Source organism: Chionomys nivalis, chromosome 6 (genome assembly GCF_950005125.1).
Source record: "Chionomys nivalis chromosome 6, mChiNiv1.1, whole genome shotgun sequence".
In the NCBI taxonomy this organism is placed as follows: domain Eukaryota; kingdom Metazoa; phylum Chordata; class Mammalia; order Rodentia; family Cricetidae; genus Chionomys; species Chionomys nivalis.
In genome coordinates, this window is record NC_080091.1 from 75,811,278 (window position 1) to 75,835,498 (window position 24,221).

General features: G+C 44.6%; 1 protein-coding gene across 2 annotated transcripts in view; it reads left to right on the plus strand.

The window, feature by feature from the left end:
• Positions 1-19,188, plus strand: part of Pdgfra (platelet derived growth factor receptor alpha) — a 47,078-nt gene extending 27,890 nt beyond the window's left edge. For both annotated transcript variants that reach the window (XM_057772819.1, XM_057772820.1), the window contains exons 13-23: positions 967-1,071; positions 1,800-1,910; positions 2,141-2,294; positions 3,700-3,866; positions 6,153-6,268; positions 6,617-6,739; positions 8,617-8,728; positions 9,988-10,087; positions 10,187-10,292; positions 13,875-14,116; positions 16,092-19,188. In XM_057772819.1, the coding sequence (XP_057628802.1) occupies positions 967-1,071; positions 1,800-1,910; positions 2,141-2,294; positions 3,700-3,866; positions 6,153-6,268; positions 6,617-6,739; positions 8,617-8,728; positions 9,988-10,087; positions 10,187-10,292; positions 13,875-14,116; positions 16,092-16,239 (1,484 nt within the window). In that variant the 3' untranslated portion in view covers positions 16,240-19,188. The remainder of the gene's footprint in view (positions 1-966; positions 1,072-1,799; positions 1,911-2,140; positions 2,295-3,699; positions 3,867-6,152; positions 6,269-6,616; positions 6,740-8,616; positions 8,729-9,987; positions 10,088-10,186; positions 10,293-13,874; positions 14,117-16,091) is intronic.
• The last annotated feature ends 5,033 nt before the right edge of the window (positions 19,189-24,221 follow it).

A 24,221-nucleotide genomic window follows, 5' to 3' on the forward strand; every position in this document is an offset into this window, starting at 1 on the left:
AATACAGCTTTTTATTATTGTGTCTCATTCCAAACTATAGCAGAGCTCAGATCTTACAGTCACTCACATGGTCAGCAGCGAGGCTGCCTCACCTTCACCTAGGCTTCATTATATTTTCCCAAAAAGGGATGCAGAGCTTAGAGACATTAAGAGGTAATGGCATCATGGGGTAGGGACAGAAGACAAAACCTCTGCTGCCCATCTCTTTGTTATTTTCCTCTTGGGCAAGTCCAACTTGTTGGAGAAAGGACACCTTTCCAGGCCTGAATGCCAGAGGCACAGACCAGAAGAGAAGGCAGAACCATTCTTGATGTCTTTTTCTGCCTGGGCTGTCCATGGTCAGACTGGTTTCCTGAAAATGCCTCCCTCCAACCCCCGCCACCTGCCAGACCACGGCCTTTTTAAGGGTGGAGACAACAGCTTTGATTTTTATTTTTTGACCACACGAAGAAGGACTGTGCTGGCACTCACAGCCTCTGGTCCAGGGACCTTCCTTCATGACAAAGGAGACTAGCCCAAGTTCTCCCTTGTGCATTCCTCAGAATCAGTGGCGTTTGGAAGACTGAAGATTTCCAGTAGTTAAGGATTTGTTAATACAAAGGTCACCTCTGTCTGCACATGCGAAACAGAAGGATAGAGAACCAGGGAGTTTGGGTGGAAGCCATGGAGACGAGTACACAGGAGCCCAGGGCCTGGCAGGAGCCCATGTTCACACCAGGGATGGCTGAGCTTTCCTCTCTCGTCTGTGTTTTCCTTCCCATTGCAAATGTTATTTGACAAAAGCAATCACACTGATTTCCTTCCCTGTGGGCTCAGTTCTTTTTTGGGTATGACGACTTGGAGGGATAATTAGGCTTACTCAGTACAGGAAAAACAGCCACCCAGCAGTATGCCCCTGTGCGCTGGCCTCTGCCAGTATAGCGGAGGAGCCCGGAGCTGGCATTTGATGGCTCTGTTTGCCCACAGGTCGGATCTTGGGATCTGGTGCATTTGGGAAAGTGGTTGAAGGCACAGCCTATGGATTAAGTCGGTCCCAGCCTGTTATGAAGGTCGCTGTCAAGATGCTTAAACGTAAGTGTGTCTTCCCAGGGATGTCTTGAACATGCAAATATTAAGTGACTTGATAGTAAATTTAATATTATATTGTGATTCTTCAGATTCAAAGTTTTATGTGGATTTAGGTTTTTTTTTTCTCTCTCTCCCAGTTAGGTTTCTTTTGCTCTTATTCCTCTTTGCTAAGAATAAGACATTCTTATTTCTAGTGACTTTTTTTTAAAATCTTAAAGTCTAGGGACTACGGCGCCGGCTCAATGGGTAAAGTGCTTTCTGTGCAAACCCGAGGACCTGGATTCTTGTCCCTCAGCATCTGTGTAGGGAGCCAGAAGTGGTAGAGCGCTCCATAAGTCAGCACTGCGGAAAGGCAGGAGGAGATAGGTGGATCCTGAAAGCTCACAGGCCAGCCGGGTTAGCCAACCCGGCAAGCGTTCAATTCAGCGAGAGACCCTGCCTCAAAATATGAGATGAAGAAAATAGTTGAAGAAGGTATCCTGATGTCAACCTCCGGCCTCCATGTGTGTTTGTACAGACAAGGGCACACACACATGCATGCACACACACATGCATGCACACACATATGCACGCACACACACACACATTAGAGTCTAGACTAAGGAGACCTTCTAGTACTCTTCTTTTAGACTCTTGGCAAATAAATATTATTGAATAGCAGTTTTATAGTATTTGTCTGAGAACCAGGAGTAAGTAGTTCAGTTGAAGTGAAATCTCATTTACTTCAACAGCCACAGCGAGATCCAGCGAAAAGCAAGCTCTCATGTCTGAGCTGAAGATAATGACCCACTTGGGACCACATTTGAACATTGTGAACTTGCTGGGAGCCTGCACCAAGTCAGGTAGGCCCCCTGACCCGCAGTGAGGGTGTGCTGGGAACACTCATGTGGAACTTTGAACCAGGCTCGGGTACACATTCCTCTCTCTGCACCCCAAACATGCCTCATGAGTATATAAAGCTCATAAGTGGAGACCACTGGTTGCCTTGACTTCTGGAAAGTTCCCTGGTTCTGAGCATTACGGCTTCTTTTTGTTGCCCATTTTTATACCTGGCTGTATTTGGTCCCCACAGGCCCCATTTACATCATCACCGAGTACTGCTTCTATGGGGATTTGGTCAACTATTTGCATAAGAATAGAGATAGCTTCATGAGCCGTCACCCAGAGAAACCAAAGAAAGAGCTGGACATCTTTGGACTGAATCCTGCCGATGACAGTACAAGGAGGTAACTACGAAGGGAGCCTACTGTGTCCTCGTCACAGCACTGTAAATGGTAAAAAGCCTGTCGCCACAGATTCCAGTCCTGCAGATACTAGGCCAGCCCCAGAGGCCACGAGGCTTGGAGCCTGCCTAGCCATTCATGCCAGTGTGCTTGGATGTACAGCTGCAGGTGTTTGACTAGGTCATTCCATGGGAAGGCTGTACTGATGGGTGTGCGTGGACTAGGTCATTCCATGGGAAGGCTGTACTGATGGGTGTGCGCGGACTAGGTCATTCCATGGGAAGGCTGTACTGATGGGTGTGCGCGGACTAGGTCATTCCATGGGAAGGCTGTACTGATGGGTGTGCGCGGACTAGGTCATTCCATGGGAAGGCTGTACTGATGGGTGTGCGCGGACTAGGTCATTCCATGGGAAGGCTGTACTGATGGGTGTGCGCGGACTAGGTCATTCCATGGGAAGGCTGTACTGATAGGTTTGAGTGGCAGCGGGGGCTGGGATTCTCTGCTTTGTATGTGACTCCTTGGGACATGTAGATGCAGCTCTGGCCAGGAATGTCTAGATTTGTGCCTTGCGAGGAGCTGTTGGAAGATCTCCAGGCTCAAGCAGTTGCTCCTTGCTGAACCTGGGCCAGCGATGCTCACTTGTCTCTACTGTTAAAGCTTCCAAGTGGCTGTAAAGACAACGTATGTGAGGTTCTGTGAGATCAGACAGTCCAAGGACCTCTCTTGTTATTAAATTACTTAATGGGCTTCAAATGGATGCCCAGTCTATGGAGTCCCAGGGCCTGTCTGTCCAAGCCACATGGCTGCATGACTGCTGAGCTGACAGAGGACGATGGTGAACTGCCCTTATGGCCATGGACTTTTCAATGCTCCAGTGTACCAGACTCAGAGCCTATTGTGTTTATGGGAGTGTAGCCCTCCACTTCCCTGTAGTGGAGGATGTCTCTGCTACTTCTGAGGACTGAGCACAGAGAAGTAAACCATGAAGAAGAATCGTAGCAGCCACCATTTGTGGAGCCCAGCTGACCCTATGGTGTTTCCCTTCAATGTAGATGGCATTGATTATACAGACTAGTTAGAAAAATACTGGCCTCCTCCCAGTATTCCTTCCATGTCATCAAATACTGGCATATTCCTTCCATGTCATCAAAATCATCCTTCCTTCCCAGCGAGCCTGGGTTTGAGAAGACCCATGTGTTGTGACTGATTAATGTCATCTGTCTGCCTGGGCCACCCCATGTATAGTACGCACATGGGGACTGTTTATGCTTATCCCTGACACCTTGACACCTCCCTCAGGAAATGACACACTGTAGGTACCCAAATTAGCATGCTGTCTACTGAGTGACCAAATTAGAGGCCACATGTGTGAAATGTCTTTGTCTTCTTTTCCTTTTTTTTATAGTTACGTGATTTTATCTTTTGAAAACAATGGTGACTACATGGACATGAAACAAGCCGACACCACTCAGTATGTCCCCATGCTCGAAAGGAAAGAAGTCTCTAAATACTCCGACATCCAGAGATCGCTGTATGATCGGCCAGCCTCCTATAAGAAGAAGTCTATGCTAGGTAAAAGTGCATGCACTCATTCTAGCAAATATGATCTTTCTGTGGTTTGATGTGATGCTCAGAGGAAGGGAAACTGGGTTGAGGGGTAGGTACATCTGCTAGACTGCGTGACTCCCTAAGTGCAGGCCTGCTCAGCGGGGCCTAGATGTCTTTGTAGATCTGTGGTCTGTGAGTAGGAAGAATAAAGACAGGGGTTAGTGGTGTAGCTCGATGGTAGATTGCTTGCCTGGTGTGTACACAATTCATTCTTCGGCATGAAAAAAAAGGGTATATAATATTGTAAAAGTACAAATAAAGAAGACAGATATAATGTAATCATCCATTTCTCAAACTTTAAATGTAGTTGCTTTAAATAAATAATTCATTCTGCTATAATGGTCTTTTCTTGTTAACACGTCTTTTGTTAAAAAAAAAAATGAAAGTGATGAGAATTGGTGTTGTTTTCCCCATGGCCAAACTGAAAGCTGGGCATCTTACAATGTTTCCTCATGGTTTTCTCTGGGTGCACAATAATCCTTACTTTTACTTTCCTAACATGCAATCGGTGATCATAACTCCAAAGCAGCCAGTTTGAGGGTACACTTTCTGGCGAGTGTTTCTGTTGACTTTTGTTTGAAAGCAGGCTTTGGAAACAGAAGCGTATGTGGTGGGGATGAATTCATTTGTCAACTCCAGGGTGCCGTGTGGTGATGCCACGCCAGATGGACCACCTCACGCCTGCTCTGGGGTGGCCACTCCAGGCCTCTGGCTTAACCACACACTTGAAGTGGGCAGGATCCAGATGAGCCTGACCTTTTCTTGCGATCCTGCTTTTGGGGGTTTGAGCCCTTCATCAGCTGTTGCCAAACTGTTCAGCTGCCATGGAGATTCTTTTGGAGAGGAAAAATAAAATCTAATGTGCTCTGAATACCTTCAGGGTTCGTAAGCAAAAGGCATAATCCATTTTAAAAAAAATCTGCTTGCTTTGTAAAAGCCATTGTGCAATAATATTTTCCATATCTGCAACTCCATTCCCTTTGCTTTGCCAAATGGGTGAACTTCCAAACGCTTCTTAACGTTTACCCGATGAGACGTACTGGAAGCAGCGCTTCCTTTCCCTCCCATATGGTTAAAAATAGTTTACATCACTTCCCAGGCAGAGCTGGTGGGCCTGAGTCATGCTCGGCCTGGGTCCTGCTGGCAGGCAGACCACAGTTTTCTGGCCTTCCCATAGCTGGCTGGGAAAAATATGAATGGCTGGAGCTGTTCGTCAGCAACCTGAAAATCGTCAAGGCCTGAGCACTGCTGGCCCAGGCTGCCCTTCCTCGAATGCTCTTGGGGCCCTTCCAGATGGGATGAATGGGGGGGAAGTGTCCATGCCTGGTCATGGGCACCGTGCTTTAGGATGGCCGCCTGGTTTGTTTGCTTCATTGATTCAACTGGCAAACTACACACAAAGCAACAAGGAAACAAATCAAACCTCAAATTTGCCATGGACGATTTGTGTGTGTGCGTGTGTGAGTTTCCAGGGTGGCTGAGGGGATTGTGACCAGGTGGAAAACGAAACTCAAGGGCAAATGAAAATTCAGATGTGAGAATCCGTGGAGGAGTTTGGTTTGATTAATCATTATGCATATAACCATCCACCCCTCCGCCAGGTATGTGTTTGTGAATGCAGGCTGGGTGTCTCTTATCTGAAACGCTTGGAACTGAGTGTGTTTTGAATTTTTTTTTTTTTTTTTTTAGATTTTGGAATATTTGCATATACATAATGAGATATCTTGGGGGTGGGAGCCAAATCTAAATAGAAATTCGTATCTGTTTCATACACACCTCAGACACATACTGACAGTAATTTTATACAATATTTCTTTAGTGTGCGTGTGTTTTGACTGTGAGCTGTCACATGAAGTCTGGCAGGAGAATTTCTACTTTTGCCATCACTTGGTGCTAAAGAAGTTTTAGATATCTGGAACATTTTAGAGTCAGGATTTTGGGTCAGGCATTCTCAACCTGTGTATATTTCTTTGGGAAGAAAGAGCTATTATTTCTCCTTTCTATTTTTATAGTGCTAGAGGTTGCGATGTGTGCTTCATGCATGCTGGGCACAGTCTCTACCACTGAGCCACACCCCCCGCCTCCTTTGCATAGTTTCTGTATCCTGTGAAATCTGGAAACTATGAGAAAATGCTTTTGGAGGAGATCTTTGGACACACTTCTGCAGTCTGCCAGACCAGGGGTTGCCAGGGTACTGGGGGATCCCCATGCTCTTAGCCAACACCAATACGCTTGACTCCTTTTCCACAGACTCAGAAGTCAAAAACCTCCTTTCTGACGATGACTCCGAGGGTCTGACTTTGCTGGATTTATTGAGCTTCACCTATCAAGTTGCCCGAGGAATGGAATTTTTGGCTTCCAAAAATGTAAGTTCAAGGCATAGAGACCTCTTCAGACCCAGCCATAGATTCAGAGGGAGGGGACATGGAAAGCAATGCCAGGAGGAAGATCTTAGAGTAGCAATAACCATGGCTTCTCAGTTCACCTACCTCTCTGTTGCCTCCCCGAACTGGCTGGGAGTCTGACCTCATTGGGTGTCTGCCTTTCTCCTGTACCCTTTGTCCCTCAGGAGGAGTCAGGATGGCGAGGGAGGGCAGGTTCTTCCTGCCAAGGCACCCTTCAGGCTGCCACCACGGCGTGGCCAGTCTCGCAGGAGTGCTGCTATCTGGCCTCAACTGAAGCCATTCTGAAGTGGTTTCTTTCTTTCCATATAGTGCGTCCACCGGGACCTGGCTGCCCGCAATGTCCTTCTGGCACAAGGGAAAATTGTGAAGATCTGTGACTTCGGCCTGGCCAGAGACATCATGCATGATTCCAACTACGTGTCAAAAGGCAGCGTACGTCCTCTCCGCCTCACTGCTTATCCCCCGCCCCTTTACTCTCGGAATTGTGTTGCTTCTTAATTCAGGAGTCATGTTTCTAAAATAGGTTCTCACGGTTCATTAGTTAGCCCCAGGGGTCTCTGTAGGGAAAGGTTAGACTTAACAGACAGCCTGGTATCAGCTCCCCTTGATAGCAGGGATGATGTTTGGGCAAGTGTGTTGTCTATCTCATGCCTTAGTTTCTCTGAGGATCACCTATTTCCTAAATTGCCGCCAGGGAATAATTTAGGTAAATTTATGTAAAGTTCTACAGACAGTGCTAGACATATAGAAGCACCCAGCAAAGGCTGGAGAGATGGCTCATTGGTTAAGAAGAGCCCTGGCTTCTTCCAGAAGGATCTGGGTTCAATTCCCAGCCCTCACATGACAGCTCACAACTGCCTATAACTGGAGGTCTGGGGATCTGATGCCCCCCTTTTTTGGTTTCCATGTGCTCTAGGCATGCATGTGGCGTGCAGACATTGAAAGCAAAACACCACATGTAAATTTAAAAACAAACAAACAATTAGACACACCCAGTACAAGTTAACTCCCAGTAAGTCAAGTATGGTCATGAATATACAAGCGTGCATTTCCGGGGAGACCTCCAGTGTGAGAGTTCTTATCAGATTCCCAACAGGCGAATTTAAGCTTTAGAGCATTCAGACTGCTGCAGTTAATGGAATGGTTCAGTTTCTTTAAGGATAGTTTCATTATCCCCATCCCTTCAACCTGTCAGCTTAGGACAGACACATCTGCCACTGGAGGTATGACTGAGTGTCACTCTGTCCCACTGGTGTAAGACAGCTCACAGGGCCACAGCACCTGCATAGGCAGGAAGTGGCCTCTGTTCATGTCTCAGACTCATGACTTATGCCCATGACCATAGCCGTGGCTCTTCCCAGGCACCTTGAACAACTTACTAAACTTGAGTGAAAATGATTTCTCACCTAAGGCTATGATTGTCTGCTGTGTGTTCTTAGTAATCTGGGAGAAGGGGGAGGCATAGGGCTGTTAGCCTGAAGGATGCTGCAGTATGTATCTCTCTAGATTTAATATTTCATCTGAAGTTTGGACCAGCTTTACAAAAGAGACACATCTCAGTGTCTTGTCTATTGGTGGTGGAAAATAACCACTTATTTCTTACTGTTTGGAAGTTGTTAGTGGTTTACAGGCCACTGTATCTGCTTTTAGTTTTGTTCCTAGGGTTATCTGAAAACAGGGTGACCAGTGTGGTAAAAGGTTATACTTCATTGGTAGATTGAAAGTTAAAGGTTTTTAGTATATTATTCCTTCAGAAGAGATGAGAAGGGGCATGGACCATTCCATTCCTTATTTGTTATTTATTAAGAATCTATATGGTGGATAGGGAGATGACTCAGAGAAGTTCTTCCTGTGGAAGCATGGGTATCTGAGTTTGACCTCCAGAACTCATGTAAAAAACCAGACATAATGGTTGGTGTGTGGAATCCCAGTGCTGGGGAAGCAGACACAGATCTCTGGAATCCCAGGCCAGTGAGAGATCTTTTTCAGGGAGGGGCAAAAAAGAAAAAAAAAAAACATAGGTGTATTGTTTCCTGAGGAACAGCAGTGGAGGTCTTTGGCCTCTATATGCACACTCATGCATGTGCGTGCACACACACATGCATGCAACAAGCACCTGCATACACACAAACATATATACATATACATGCACAATATACCTAGTTGTGAACAGTAAACACATGGGAGACACGATGCAGGCAAGATCTTTAATGCGTTCTTCACAGCCCCGGGAGGACCCCTCTCCGTTTGTACTTCTGCAGACATCAGAGTGTAGTCTGCGGGTTAATTTCCTCTCTCCGTCTCCACAGACTTTCCTGCCTGTGAAGTGGATGGCTCCTGAGAGCATCTTTGACAACCTCTACACCACGCTGAGTGACGTCTGGTCTTACGGCATTCTGCTCTGGGAAATCTTCTCCCTTGGTATGGGCTTGACCGTTGTGTGACTTTGGCTCATTCTGAAGGGCTATGTGTCCGTCCCAGGTCCAGGGTGCTAGCATCCGGAATGACATGTGCTTTGTCATGTCAGCCAATCATATTGCAGCTGCTTCACTCCGCAAGCCTGCCCTTACCATGTCTGGTGGAGGCTGAGCAGAGTCAGAGGAATCTTTGGGGGATGGTTCCTCCTCCTAACCACTGCCCTTTTTCACTCCTGGGTTGTGTCAGAGTGATTTGCCCCATGGGAAGGGCTTCCAATGACATCTGCCTTTTCATTTTGGACTCTGGGCTTAGATAGATCACTGGTAGTTTCCTTTACTTGATGATGAATGAGGCCCAGGTGAGAGGTGAGGTGGCAAGGAAGGGGGTGAAGCCCCCATCTTGAGGATCTGAACCTCCTTAATGTTTGATCACCTGTCACCAGGGCCTGGGCAAAGCCGGTGCCTGCTGCCAGGGGAGGTTGTAATTGAGTGAGGAGGGATGACTGTGACCTTTGGATGACACAGTTGGAGGTAAACCCTGTAAACTCTAATGTGGGTTCAGAGGAAGAAGAAAGGAGTCTCGGAGCAGAAGCTTCAGAGAGGAAGTCAGACTTAGCCTGGCCTTGCCTGTGTGCTCAGTGAGCTGCTATTCCTCCCCACACCGCCTTTCCTGAAGCCTTGTACTCCCTTAAGACAGTGGATTATTAAAACATTTCAGGTGCCAGCTTTGAATTTGGCTGTAATTATTGAACACTTGTGGTGAAAATGGCACTTTTATGCTGGGCATGGTGGGGGCACACCTTTAATCCCAGCACTCAGGAGACAGAGGCAAGTGGATCTGTAGGAGTTTGAGGCCAGCCTCGTTTACAGAGTGAGTTCCAGGACAGTCAGGGCTGTTCCATAGAGAAACCCTGTCTCAAAACAAATAAACAACGAAAAGAAAGGAAATGACATTCTTACCTTCAGTGGCTTAGAACACCTCCTCACCTTTTGAGTGTGCACGTAGATCTAGTAGTTAGAAACACTATTAAATTCGTTAGTGATTTTTTTTCTAAAGTTGTATGTTTTGCCCAAGATGCTTGAACCTGATCAACCAAGACTCCTATGTCAAGTTTGAGCAGCCTCCATAGTCAAGGAGATGTAACCCTACAAGGTCTTTGAAAGAATCAGGACATCAGGGCTTCAGGATTAAAGGTGTGTGGTATAAGCAGAAGCCCGTCTTCATCCAGTTTTTTGTTTTTGTTTTTGTTTTTTTTTACTTAGGTGGCACACCCTACCCCGGCATGATGGTTGATTCTACTTTCTACAATAAGATCAAGAGTGGATACCGGATGGCCAAACCTGACCATGCCACCAGTGAAGTGTAAGCCCCCTCCCCACCTGTGGGCCAGCACCCATGCTCCAGGGTCCGTGGGACAGCCGATATCTACTACCACGCTCACCCTGAGCTCTGCCTTTGTAGCTACGAGATTATGGTGCAGTGCTGGAGCAGCGAGCCTGAGAAGAGACCCTCCTTCTACCATCTGAGCGAGATCGTGGAGAATCTGCTGCCTGGACAATATAAAAAGGTCAGTCTGAGCCTGTGGCAGCAGCGGGAGGCTTGTGGACGAGGAGGAGAGAAAGAGCGGGCAGTTATGCCAGCAAGCAGGCCTCTTCACTACTGTTCCAAAGGGGCGCTTTCAAAAGAGGACACAGATTGTGCGATCCTGTGGCCATGGCTTTGGGGAGTGCTCTACAGGAGCTTGGTAGCAATGATGAATGAAAGCCCCTCCCCCACCCCTTCCCATAGGGCTCTCTTTCGTCCTACATGCTCGACACCTGTAGGCACTTCATCCTCCAGACATTTGAGTGTCCGAAGGTCCAGCGCAGTCAGAAATCTTAGGACATCTGAGGCCATTAAATTGCTCACTTGGATGTACTTAAATTCATTTGAGACTGGCTTTTCCAAGCTGACGGGAGGGGACAGTCCCAGCTGTTCTCCGTGACTCCAGCTGGTTTTCTGTAGCACAGAAAGCATGGTTCAAAGGAACAAATGTAATTTCATGGACCTGCGCAGGAGCTGCCGATGAATGGGGTGATTTTCTGCTGAGGCCTTCAGAAGGGAAGCCACGCACTCGAGTGTGATGAAATTCATCTCAGATGAGTCAGATGATGTAGACTGACCCGTTTCCTTTCTTTCAGAGAGGCAACATCAGTAGTTGGCCCTGGGGCCTCCCATCAGTTGAGCTGAAAGTTTAGTATGTCAGTCTTGATTGCTTTAGCACATGGTGTACTACTCCTAAGTGATGCTGGGAGCAGGTGGGGATAATTTACCTAGGTCAGGGGAAGCTTCTTCCATGGTGGGAAGGGGAAGAAACAACTGTTGAAAGCAGGGTTTTCCATTTCTGTCTTTTGTGGATGGCCCATGCTCTACACGGAAGGCAAGAAGCTCTGTGGTGTGTTGATTTGTGCATGCCAGAGGGATATAGCTAGGTCATATGGTACATTTATTTTTTTTGTTTTTTGAGACAGGGTCTCTAGAACTAGCTTTTGAGATGTAGCTCTGACTGTTTTGGAAGTCACTATGTAGGCCAGCCTGGCCTCAAACTCACAAATATTCACAGCTTCTGCCTCCCCAGGGCTGGGATTAAAGATGTGAGTCACCATGCCCGACTTACTTTTAGGGTTTTTTGTTTGTTTGTTTGTTTTTTGTCTCTGTGTTTTTTGAGACAGGGTTTCTCAATCTTCCCATCAATACAACTTGCCAATATTTGTTTTCGTTTACTTTCTTGAGGATAGACACTTTGGCTGAGTAGCTTTACTTTTCTCCGATGGCTAAAGATAGTGAATACTTTCCCAAGTATGTATTGGTTATTTGTATTTTTTCTTTCAAAAGCTAAACATTCAGTTTTTTATTCCACTTATTTATTGGATGATGGGGGTGTTTAACTTTTGCAGTTCTTTATGTATCCCACATGCTAATCCATTGGCTGATGTGCATTTGGCAGAACTTTTTAGGTTTTTCCTTCACTTCTGTGGTTGTTTTTCTTTGCTGCCCAAAAGCTTCCTTCCTTCCTTCCTTCCTTCCTTCCTTCCTTCCTTCCTTCCTTCCTTCCTTCCTTCCTTCCTTCCTTCCTTCTTTTCTTCCTGGCTGTTTACTTATTGTTTTAAACAAGGTCTCACTGTGTAACCCTGGCTGGTTGGAGCGCTTTAAGTAGGCCTAGTTGACCCCGCTCTCACAAAGATTTGCTTGCCTCTGATTCCTGAGTGCGGGATTAAAGTTATGTGTCACACCACCCCCAGCTGTCCACAAAACCTTTATATTTCATTTAATCCCATTTGTCAATTGTGTGTGTGTGTGTGTGTGTGTGTATGAGACAGGTCTCACTATGTAGCCCTGGTTGGCTTGGAACTCACTACGTAGACCAGGCTGACCTTGAACTCACAGGCATCCTCCTCCTATCTCTGTCTGAGTGCTGGGATTGAAGGCCTGGACAACAGGTCCAGGCCCATTTGTCAATTCTTGATATTTCCTGTGTTTTTGGAGTCTGGCTCAGAAAATTCTTAATCTATGTCTATATCTTGAAGTGTTTTTTTATAGCGGTATCAAAGTTTCAAGCCTGACATTCAGGTCGTTGATTCATTTTGAACTCAGTTCTGTGAGAGCAGGGTCTAGACCCACATTCTTCTAGTTTTGCACTTGTTAAACAGGCTGTCTTTTCTGCGGTGTATGTTTTTCCCACCTTTGTCAAACAGTAGGTGCTACGCCTGTGCGTTTACCGCTGGATCCTCTATTCTGCTCTGGTGGTCTGCATGTCTTTTTTGTCCAGTCTTGTCCTGTTTTTGTTTGTTTGTTTACTATGGCTCTGTAGTATAATTTAAGGTCATATATTATGAGTCGGGTATTATAATACTTTCAGCATTGCTTTTTTTTTAAACTATAGATTGCTTTGACTATTTGGGGTCTTTTGTTCTTTCATACGATTTTTAGGATTCTAGTTCTGTAAGAAATGGTATTGGAATTTTGATATTGGAATTGTGTTGAATCTGTAGAGTGCTTCTGGTCATGTGACATTTTTAAAAGAAAGAAATCATGACATTTTCAGGAAAATGTTTGGAATTGGAAATCATTACATTAAGTGAAATAAAAAAAGCTCAGAAAGAAAAGTACAATGTGTCTTCTATATGTAGAAACTAACTTGCAAAATTATACACATATACATATAATATACATGTGTATGTATATGCATATTTATTTAAAAATTTTACTCATGTATATGTGTACATGCCCGCTTATCTATATGTATATACTACATGTGTGTAGGTGTCTATGGAGGCCAGAAGAGAGTATGGAAATCCCTGGAGCTGCAATTGTAGGAGGTTGTGAGCCATCTAATGTGGGTACTGGGAACTGAGCTTGGGTCAACAAATGCTCTTAAATACTGAGCCACCTCTCCAGCCCCTACATGTATTTATATGTGTGTGTATGCATGTGCATGTATGTATGTAGGTCAGAAACAAGAAATGGGATGGTGAGAAGAGGGGAAGAGATCTTGGGGATTGTAGAGAAAGTAATGAGATATACATACTATAAAAGCAGAAAGACTTACCTGGAGAAAGGAGGGGACTCAGTCAGAGGGGAACGGGGAGCATAAAAGAGGTCACTGAGGGAGAAGAATGAATGCAAACAAAGAGCAGCAAAGGGATGTAAACCTACTGTGTTGTCTTATATCCCCCAAAAACTGCCCCCCCAAGAGGAAAACAGGATTTTTCATATCAAAAGTCAGACTCCCCAGCATGGAGGCCTCCGGAGGATTCTGGGAAGGATGCTTCTGGTAGTAGCCCCTCTGCTCATGCTGTGTCCCATGTGAGCCTTGGAATGACTCGGTGACAGGTCCCCAGGTCCATGTTTGTCTGAGTGGGGGTGGTAGGCACCTTGTTGCCGAGAGACCTAGGGGAAAGCTCTTTGTCTCTGAAGTTTCATCAGGAGGCCTGTGCCTCACTGGTTTTTCCTCTTTCATGTCCTACATTTCTGGTGACAGTTAACACATGGTCCCCCTCAGTTATTCTTGTAGAAACACATACATGCGAATCACATGTTCTAAATGTCTACATTCATTTTACAGTTGGCCAGTAACACTTGATTAAATGTGTTAAATGAATACTTCCAGAGTTACGAAAAGATTCACCTGGACTTCCTAAAGAGCGACCATCCGGCTGTGGCCCGCATGCGCGTGGACTCTGACCATGCGTACAGTGGTGTCACTTACAAGAATGAAGACGACAAGCTGAAGGACTGGGAAGGTGGCCTGGACGAACAGAGGCTCAGTGCAGACAGTGGCTACATCATCCCCCTGCCAGACATCGACCCTGTTCCGGAGGAGGAAGACCTGGGCAAGAGGAACAGACACAGGTAACCGGGGGTGTTTGCCCACCCTCTCCCGTGCCAGCCTGGCTCCTGTGAGACTGAGGCCGTCAGGGTTGTGAACTGTGCTCGGGCAACACGGTGCAGAGTTCCAAAGCTGCCCACGAAGTTTTGAAGACGCCTCCCACATGATTCTGAGGTGTCTTTTCACCCCCAAGTGTGTTCTGGCAGGCTGGTGACCTTAGAGATTGTATACCTAAAAACTGTAGTTTAAAAAATGCTTAGTACACAAGCATACTGTGAGATGACGCCTACCAGTTAGTGGTGACAGCAGCTATCATGTTGCCTCATTTACTTTATCCAGTTTGGTGTCATATGCACCATTTTACACACACACAGACACGCACACATGCAGATATGCACACACGCAGGCATGCATGTACCCATGCACACACACTTTTTTTTTCTCACTCAGAGCTAAATAGGAAACACCAAGACACTTCACCTCTTCCCCTAGGAAGTAGCATGCACTTCCTAAGAATAAGACCATTCATGTGGTGGATATCATGACCATGTGTGAGAAAGTTACCTGTTAAAGAAGGGTAGAGTTGGAGATATAGGATCCATATTGACCATGCTTGAGGCCACAGGTTCAACCCCAAGTACTGAAAGAAAGAAGAAAAAGAAGCTAACAACTATTCTCAGGTCTCATTTATTACTCATTCTTTACTCAAATTCAGATACCAGTTAGAATAATGACTGCTAATATTTATTGAGCTTTTTATATGTTCATAGTTATTAGATTATTATCATAGTTAATTGTCTCAATAGGTATATTGTTATATTGTTAAGCATTACTGTCACTCCTTTTTTTGTTTTTTTTGGTTTTTTTTTGGTTTTTCGAGACAGGGTTTCTCCATGTAGTTTTGGTACCTGACCTGGAACTCACTCTATAGACTAGGCTGGTCTTGAACTCACAGAGCTCCACATGCCTCTGCCTCCCAAGTGCTGGGATTAAAGGCATGCGCCACCAACACCAGCCTGACACATCATTTTTTAAAGCATTTTTAGTTTTATTTATGTTTCAGAGAAATATTTTTAAATTTATTATATGTTTTTATTTTTTGAGATTATAATTGTGTGTGTATGTGTGTGTGGTAGTTATATTTACCTAAGTATCTAAATACAGACTGTTCAGTCTGTATATTGTGTGTAGAAATATTCACCTAAGTATATAAATAGAGCCTGATCAGTTTGTGTAATGTTACCTATATATGTATGTTTTCAGAGCTGACCAGTTGGATAATCAACTGGTGCGTTCCTCCCTAGGGAAAACCATTTCTCTGGTCTCAACATTTCTTAGTCGTCTGTAGTTCTTTGTCTAGGTCGAGGCCGCCTGAGCTTTCCCCTCACACATTAACGTGTCTCTTGATGTCATTATTATTCACGTCTTGTTTAGGCAGCCATGTCAGTGAGGCTTCTAGTATGTCATTTTATAGATGCAAAAAGAAAACCTTGTTTTCTTCTGTCATCTTCTGGGTCTTCAGACTCAGGGGGGCATGGCAGGAGAGTGAGGGAAACGTGGGATCCCCATCCTCATCCTCAGGAGGTTCCAGAGACAGCTAGCGGCTGGTGTGACTCAACTTCACCCAGCTGACTTTGTTCCTTTTCCTTTCCCAGTGCCTTTTGATTGGCGGTTGCTTAATCTCCCTTGATAGGATGTGTAGGGAAAACAGGAGCTGTTGTCTTGTTAGCACCTTCCACGAAACACCTGTGGCAGGGAAGAAGGCGAGCTGAGTTGTGAAGATGGCTGTGTCCTGGTTTTGTTTTGGCTCTGGGCAGCACTGGGTAATGAGTGGCTGGCCAAATGACAAACCTGTCATGCTTGACTGCACAGATTTCGGTATAAAGGACCTTGTACGAAGAATCCCCTTAGCCCTGGGCAGCCACCCTGGATGTGCAGCCCGTGGAGTGTGTGGTCAGTCTGCCCATGACCTTAGCCTTTGCTTTTCAATCCCACCAGCTCGCAGACATCAGAAGAGAGTGCTATCGAGACAGGCTCCAGTAGTTCCACCTTCATCAAGAGAGAGGACGAGACCATCGAGGACATCGACATGATGGACGACATTGGCATAGACTCGTCAGATCTGGTGGAGGACAGCTTCCTGTAACCGGCAGGTTTGGGGGGTTTCTTCTACTCCTGGAGCCTCCTTGGGATCCCTTTAAGAAAACCACTTCGTTGCAATGCAAAGATTGAGAAGAGGACTTGGGTGATGTGGAAAGAGAAGGTCCCAGCGACAGGCCGCAGGGAGCCTCTAGAGTGAATGGGACCCTTGGACCGAAGTTTGTTCGTGTTGCCTCTTGCAATGCGTCGGTAGCATCTCAGCAGTGTGTGAGGTTTGGAGATGGATGGACAAGGGAATAACAGGCCACAGAAGATGAGCTTTGTGTTTCCAGGGCACTGGTGAGACTCCCACACACGCAATCCGTGCTGCAACCCAGCTCCAGTGTTGTACTTACGTAAATAACTCTAACCAAGGATGTGTTTAGGTTTGTGCTCACTTTCCTCCCTGGACTTCTGAAGAGACCACTCAATCCAGCCATGTACTTCCCTCTCGGAATCCGGTACCAGCTGCTGTTGAACTTTCTCATGAAGTACATGCAAAACCACTTTGAACCTTGAAAGGTACTGGGACCGTCCTGTTTTACTGTCTTGTTAGTGTTAATGAAGCAAAAGATGAAAACTAACCGACCTTGAGTAATAGATTGGGGCTTTTAGGAGCCCTAGAACTTCTCTGTATATTGTAATCTATACTTATAATACTACTACTGTTAATAGGAATGCTAAATATGTAACCCATAACATGATTTCCCACCAGACAAAGCACAATTAAAACAAAAAACCTTACTAAGTAGGTGACAAGTTTGGCAGTTTTTGACATTTATATTAAGTAACATGTTTCTCAGTAAAATATAATAGCTTTAGTGGATTAAAGTTAGCAAGCACTAGAGAGCCGAGTATAAGTAGTGTCATCCAGAAGTCTTTGATACTGTGTACTAAGTAGTGTTCTCCCTAATCCATGGCACTAAAAGCAGTTAATCACCTCTGAAGTAATGGGATTAGAAACAGGCAAAGCGGAACCCCTGCATCCTAAATGTTCTCAGTATAAAAGCTTAAGCCTGGGCCCAGTATGACTTCTCATGCTGTGACCTTGTGGAACTGGACAGTCCACAAAAGGACTCAGATGGGTAGAAGTTTCTTTTATGACTGGTGGTGACTTTGATGGATCCCACCCATCCCTTCTTTTTAAATCTATGACCTTTAAGGATGCTTCGACAGCAGTACCTTATTTTCTGTCCTCTCTTGTCTTAAAGAGAAAGAGCCGGAGATGCCGAAACCACAACGGTGCTGTTGAATGAAGGTTGTGTGGGCATTGGCTTAGCTCTTTAGTTCCCACAATTAACTGCAACTGTAGTCTCTAGCCCTAGGTTTTCACCCCAGAGATCTGGAATTCCTGGGTTCGAGGGGAGCAGGAACCTACATATATTTTGATAAATTCCTTGGTGCTTCTGATCAACTAGCGTTCAGAATCACTGGCTTGGGTTACAGGGGGTTGCCGTGGGTGGGGATTTTGAAATTTGGAACTGGACTAGAAGTCAACTGTGCAGGAAGGCTACTATTTAAGCCCTTGGCTTCATGTCAATAACATTTGATGCCACGTATGTAGCAATTTCCATTCTTAATTTAAGTTTCCAGGCTTAGCTGAGGCTGAGAAAGCAAAATCTTGGTTTGGGCGCATCTTCCAGGTCTTTGTACAGTTGGCTCTGTATTTGGTGGAGAAAATGAAAAAGTTTTCCTGCTGGGGGGGGAGGGTTAGGTGTGTGTCATAACCATCCAAACTGTCAAACTGGCTAGTGTGAGTTCATTGGCATTCTCTGCAGTGTGCCTAATTGCTGACTCTGTATGAAAGAAACATGGGCTGTGATTACTGCAATCACTGTGTTGCTTCCAGCAGGTGATGCTTTGGAAGCCATGGAAGCAATGGCAAGGTACTTGACTGCCTACTGGGACAATCTCCGTGCAAACCCCAACTTTCCCTTTTCACAGGAAGTGAGAAGACTGAGCCAGATTGGCCAATTAAAAAACAAAAACCTGACTAGCTTCTTTCGAGCCAATTAGACATGAAGCACATTCGTGTTTCTAGAATTGCAGCTCAAGCGTTCTGTTTGTCACCTGTTCATACAGCCTTGTGTTTGTTGGCTCTTTCTCCTCTGGTGTTGCTTTGGGCCTTGCATGACACCATGAGGTTGGATGCACAGTCCCTGTCCTTAGCTGTTCTCTTCTCTGAGATTGAATGGGAATTCGTTTGTTTTTGTTTTTTTGAGACAGGGTCTCTCTATGTAGCTCTGGCTGTCCCGGAACTCTCTATGTAGACCAGGCTGACCGTTAACTCTCAGAGATTCATTTGCCTCTGCCTCCCAAGTGCTGGGATTACAGGCATGCACCACCATACTCGGCAGGAATACATCTTTATTTTTAAACAGTGTTTTGAGTGTACCCCTGATTCATTTCCTTTATGGTCTCCTGCAGAGTCCCCGGAAGAAAATTTACCAATCTTTTTTGCTTTCTGTTTTAATGACGACAATCAAAGCTGGCCCGAGGAACACAATTTGTGACTTTTTAAATGATCAATGATGTCCTTAAAACGTGGTCTGCCAACCTGTACAAAATGGTCCTATATTTGTGAAGAGGGACGTAAGATAAAATGATGTTATACATCAATATGTATATATGTATTGCTATGTAGACTTGGAGAATACTGCCAAAACGTGTATGACAAGCTGTATCACTGCCTTTGTTTATATTTTTTTAACTGTGATATTCCCCACAGGCACATTAACTGTTGCACTTTTGAATGTCCAAAATTTATATTTTAGAAGGAATAAAGAGAAAAATACTTACATGCTCCCCACATGGTGGTGTGTTGAATGTGTGAGAGCAGCGAGCTCCACGGGAGGCTCTGCCGACACCAGATGGCTTCCAGATACCCCTGTTCGTGTTGTTTTAAAAAGTGTAAATGGAGATCTTTATATTTCAATAAATGATTTATTATATATGATTTAAAGTTCTGAGGGTCTACTCCTTTCGCTTTGTTTCTCAGTCTGATCAGAATCACCTTCCTCTCTTTTCCTACAGTTCAGCCTATTAGAGGCAGGGTTATGTTGTAGAATTTAGGTTTACCTTTGTGGTCACCTGCCTCAGCCCCGAAACCGCTGGCATCACAGCCATGAGGCACAATGACTGGCTTCTTTTCCTTTTATTTTTCTGAGCAGATTATGTAGTAAAGTAGTTTATGTTCACAGGACCACTGAGTGGAAAGTCAAGCTCTGCCGTATACTAACTAGTGTCTCACGCGAGCAGCCTCCGCATCTTTGCTGTAACCTCTCAGAATGTGCAATGTTTGTGACAAGGATGGCCCTGCATCCATGCCCCATCATCTTTAGCATCCTCTGTGAAAGTTATATGCAGATTTATGTCCTTCACAGTTTCCTGGCATCCCACCATATAAATTAGTGTAATTCATTAATGAAATGATTATGTTAATAATTGGAAAACAGGCCCCTGTTTTAAAATAACTCCTTTTTACCCAAATTCAGGCAGCCTGTCCATCTGAGCCTGTATCCTTCAGAGCAGGGCTGTTGATTGGGTGTTAGCTCTGTCTGGGCTCTGCCCAGGAAGGAGACAGATTCCTGGGACTAAAACATCTCTAACTGGACAACAGGTACACAATTCCATCCTTTGACACAACACAGACAGTTTGTGTATTTTATCTGGTCTACTGAATTTTTTACTAGGGAATTAAAAAGTTCTAATTTTTTTTTGAATCTTACAACAACTTTTAAAAAATTTCTGCAATGGGCAATGGCAGGGAAGACTCCCCATAGGCGCAGAAACCAAGGTACCTCAAGACGAACAACTTCTCTAAAAGCCGTGTAACCAAGTAACGATAGCACTAGGATTAGAAATTCCAAATATATGAAGCCCACTAGCATTTGCATGATGAGTCAAGGAGAAAGCAAGAGGCACTGAGAACATCAGCATGCAGAAGGAGCTTGCCTGGCTTCTTTGGTATTTTCAAAGACAAGCAATGGGCAAGTGCAGCCTTGGAGAACTATTCTGTGTTTGTAATCAGAGCCTTTCTTTCCAGCCTGAAATGTGCTCGTCCTAATAATGGGCATTGTGATTTTAATAGCGGTATGCTTCCTGAAAAGCAACTCAGGAAAATGGCCTTCTGTATCAGAATCTATCGCAAGCAAGGCGATTTCCCTCGGGATAACAGCAACGAAAATGTTTCTTTAACTCCAAACACACATAAAGGCCAAATCCACTAGCATCATGGCAGCAGTGTTTATGGTAGAGACAATTGTTTCATCCCACATTAAAATGTGTGTGGAAATACATACGTGTTCTTAATTAGTAGTTTATATCATCCTGTCCCACCTGGTTACATAAATAGCACCTGTGTTCTCAAGAATAATGAATGTAATTTCCCAAATAGATTCATGCACCAGTAATGTTTCCATCATCCACCCTGCAGTTTACATACCAAGTGATGGAGATGCGGAGGACACATGGTCTCATGTGGCAGGGTGGCGGGGGGGGGGCATATCTGCAACACACCATCCCCCATTCTGGTTTATAGGCTAATTGGAATTTTTAAAAGGTTTGCCACATTCGTCTGGCAGATGGCATTTGGTTTGATCATTGTTCATGGATATTAATGACTTCCCTCTAGAGCGTGTGTGTATCCTGTCTATTTTGAATTTCATCACATTTCACGCTGCCTGCTCCGAACAGAATCAGAACCAGGCTTTTCTATATGGAGCTTGGATTGTGGATTGGTCGATCTCCTGAAGCTGGAAGCCTGGCTAGGAAGAAGCTCTCCGAAAGAAAGGAAAGCTTTTGTGGATCTGGATTGGCTATCCTGTCACACTCCATGTTGTGTTTAGCTGGCTCTGCCATGGGGCTCCTGGTAGAAACAGGTGTACACAGAGCCATTTTCAGACTGGATGCATCCTTCATGAGCCTGGAATGATTACACATCCTTTCTCCCTGCCTCCCCCTCAAAAGGATTTGGATTCCCAAGTGGAGAAAATGCATGAGTGCTTGATTCAATGGGCACAACCCCAGGAAGCCATGTTTAAAATTAATTCCCTCAAAGAATATTTATTATAGGACAGACTCCTCATTGTGGAGTTGATCTTGAAAATGTGCAAGCTTAAATGGGGCAGCTGGAAGTCGTCATTCTAGTCATCTCAGGATCTGAGGGGACCTTTATATCACATACAAGAGCAGGCCAGAAAATTGTGGTTGGAGGCCATGGACCTTCCTCGGAGTGATGAAAAGCCTAAGAGAACATAGAGTACCACTCACAGAATGCTCTCGATGAAGCTGAAGGTTTTCTGTACGCAGAAGATACAAGCCAGCAATGTGCTGAGGGTGGGCAGCTTGGGTTGGGTTAACTTTGTCTCCTTCGGATCCTATCTTTGCTGAGAATCCATGGCAGCCTGCATATCCCTTTCCAAGCTCATTCCTGAAGGTTTCAAACTTGCTGAGCTGAACATTGGTTCAGGTCCTTGTATTCAGCAATTATTACAAAATACAGGACTGCTACATCATGTCTATAGTGCATCCCCATGGACAGATCTGTTTGAGGTATAAGGACAGCGTGTCTGTCTGGCACAGAGGCGGATGGGTTAGTTTGCAAGCTCCTTATAAAGACTGGGATTTTTCTTTGGAGAAAGGGTTACTTCTGCATTTAGTTATGTGTATGTGTGTAGGTATGTGCATGAGTGTAGGCAGCTGCAGAAGTCAGAGACCTTGGATCCACTGAAGCTGAGGTTAGAAGCTATTCTAAGCTGCTCAATGCACCTGGAGCTGAGTGAGGTTAGAGGTCATTTGGAACCGTTCAATGTGTGTGGTGGGAATTGAACTTGGTTCTCGGCAAGAGCAGAACACACTCTTAACTGATGAGGAGTCTTTTTAGCCAAAGGCCTGGATTTCTTTCTCTTTCTTTCTCTCCCTCTTTCTCTTTCTCCCTTCCTTTTTTTTTTTCCAGTCAAGGTTTCTCTGTAAGAGCCCCGACTGTCCTGGAATTTGATTTATTCTCCAGGTTGGCCTTGAACTCACAGAGATCCATCTACCTCTGCCTCCCCAGTGCTGGGATTAAAGGTGTGCACTACCATGCCAGCTTGGATTTCTTAATGCAGTCACCCCCTAGTAGTCATGAAGATCAGCACAGGCCCCCATGCAAATGTCAGAGTCTACGCCGTCCATTGCCACGTGTAAGGCAATGCAGTATCTGCACATAGTCTATGCATGACCTGCTGGACAATTTAGGTCATAGCTAGTGTATGTATAGTACCCATTGCAATGCAAGCCCTTTGTAAATAGCTATTAGACTTTGTTATTAGAGAATATTAATGACAACATAGAAGTCCTTGCATGTTTAGTACAGCTACAACTTATCCTGACTAAGAGGAGCCATGCTCGACCTGTGCTAAAGATCTGGGGGCGGGGCAAGGGACACGGGGTTGCTTCTTTTACCTGGATTCAGGGCGTTGCTCAACAAATCCATTTTACTTTTGGAACGTTTCTAGACTTTTTTTTTTCTCCAAATGTATTCTATCTATGATTGGTTAGATCTGTAGATCTATGGGTATGGAGAGCACAGAAATTCAATGGGCAGATCGTTTGTTGTAAGTTTTAATGCATCTCTGTATATTTTGTTAGTTTACTTACAAATACTTTACATTTTCATGAGTTTTTTCTTTTGTTTTTGAGTCAGGATCTCAATATGTTGCCTAGGTTGACCTGAAACTCACTAAGTAGCTCAGGCTGAACTCAAACTCAGTTTTCCTGCCTCTGCTTCCGAAGTGCTGTGATTACAGGCCTATATCATCACATCTGGCGAATGGTATTTGAATGCTTTTTCCCCATTACTATTTGTTTCTACTTATTAGAAATATAATTGAACTTATATTCTGATACCTTATACTTCAAAATGTATATCACTTAAAATCTTGGTTCTGTACACGAATGGAAACGTGGTATTTGTCTTTCTGGATCTGGTTTATTTCACACGGCATAATGATTTCCAGTTGGATCCATTTCCTCTCAAATGTCATGCTCTCATTGTTTTTCTGGCTGCATAAATATTATTGTTTGTGCCTGCCACATTTTCTTTATCTGTCCATCTGTTGATGGATCTCTAGATTGGTCCGTTTCTTGGCTCTTGCAAACAATACCTTGTGCACACCTCACATTTTTGTTTTGTTTTTTGTTTCTCTGTATAGCCCTGACTCTCCTGGAACTTGACTTATAGTCTAGGTGGTCTCTAACTCAGAGATTCATCTACCCTTTGCCTCCCCAGTACTGGGATTAAAGGTTTGCATCATCATCCCCAGATGTTTTTAGTTTGACTTTAAAAAATGACAATAGTGTTATCTGTCATAAAGACTATTTTACTTTCTCCTTCCTAGAGTGTGTGTCTTTTATTTTCCTGTTTACATTATTGCATTGGCAGACAACTCCAGCACAAGCTAAACGGAAATGGTGAAAGCCACTTATGTCCTTGCCTGGCTTGGGGTATTACCAGGAAGGCAAGGAGGCTTTCCCTATTTGATGTAATGCTAGCAAAAGGGTTTGCACAGATACCATTTAATGGGTTAAGGATGTTTATTTCTATTCTAATTAGGTGAGACTTTTCATCTGGAATGGATATTAAAATGCATGAAGAGCTGTTGTTTGCACATATTGAGATAATACGGTTTTCTTTCCTTTTCACAGATTTAATTAATTAATTAAATTTATTTATTATGTGGTTGTGTATAAGCCCGAGTGAGTTCATGTGTAGCACATATGTGCAGGAGTCTGTGAAGGGCAGAAGAGTGTATCAGGTTCCCTGGAACTAGAGTTATAGGTGGTTGTGAGCCTCTGTGTCTCTCTGCAAGAACAGCAAGTGATCTTAACTGCTGTGCCATCTTTCCAGCCCCTCCCCCTATTTATATTTTTGTTTGTTTGCTTGCTTTGAGACAGGACTTCACTATGAATCTCTGGATGTTCTGAAACTCGCTATATAGATAAGGCTAA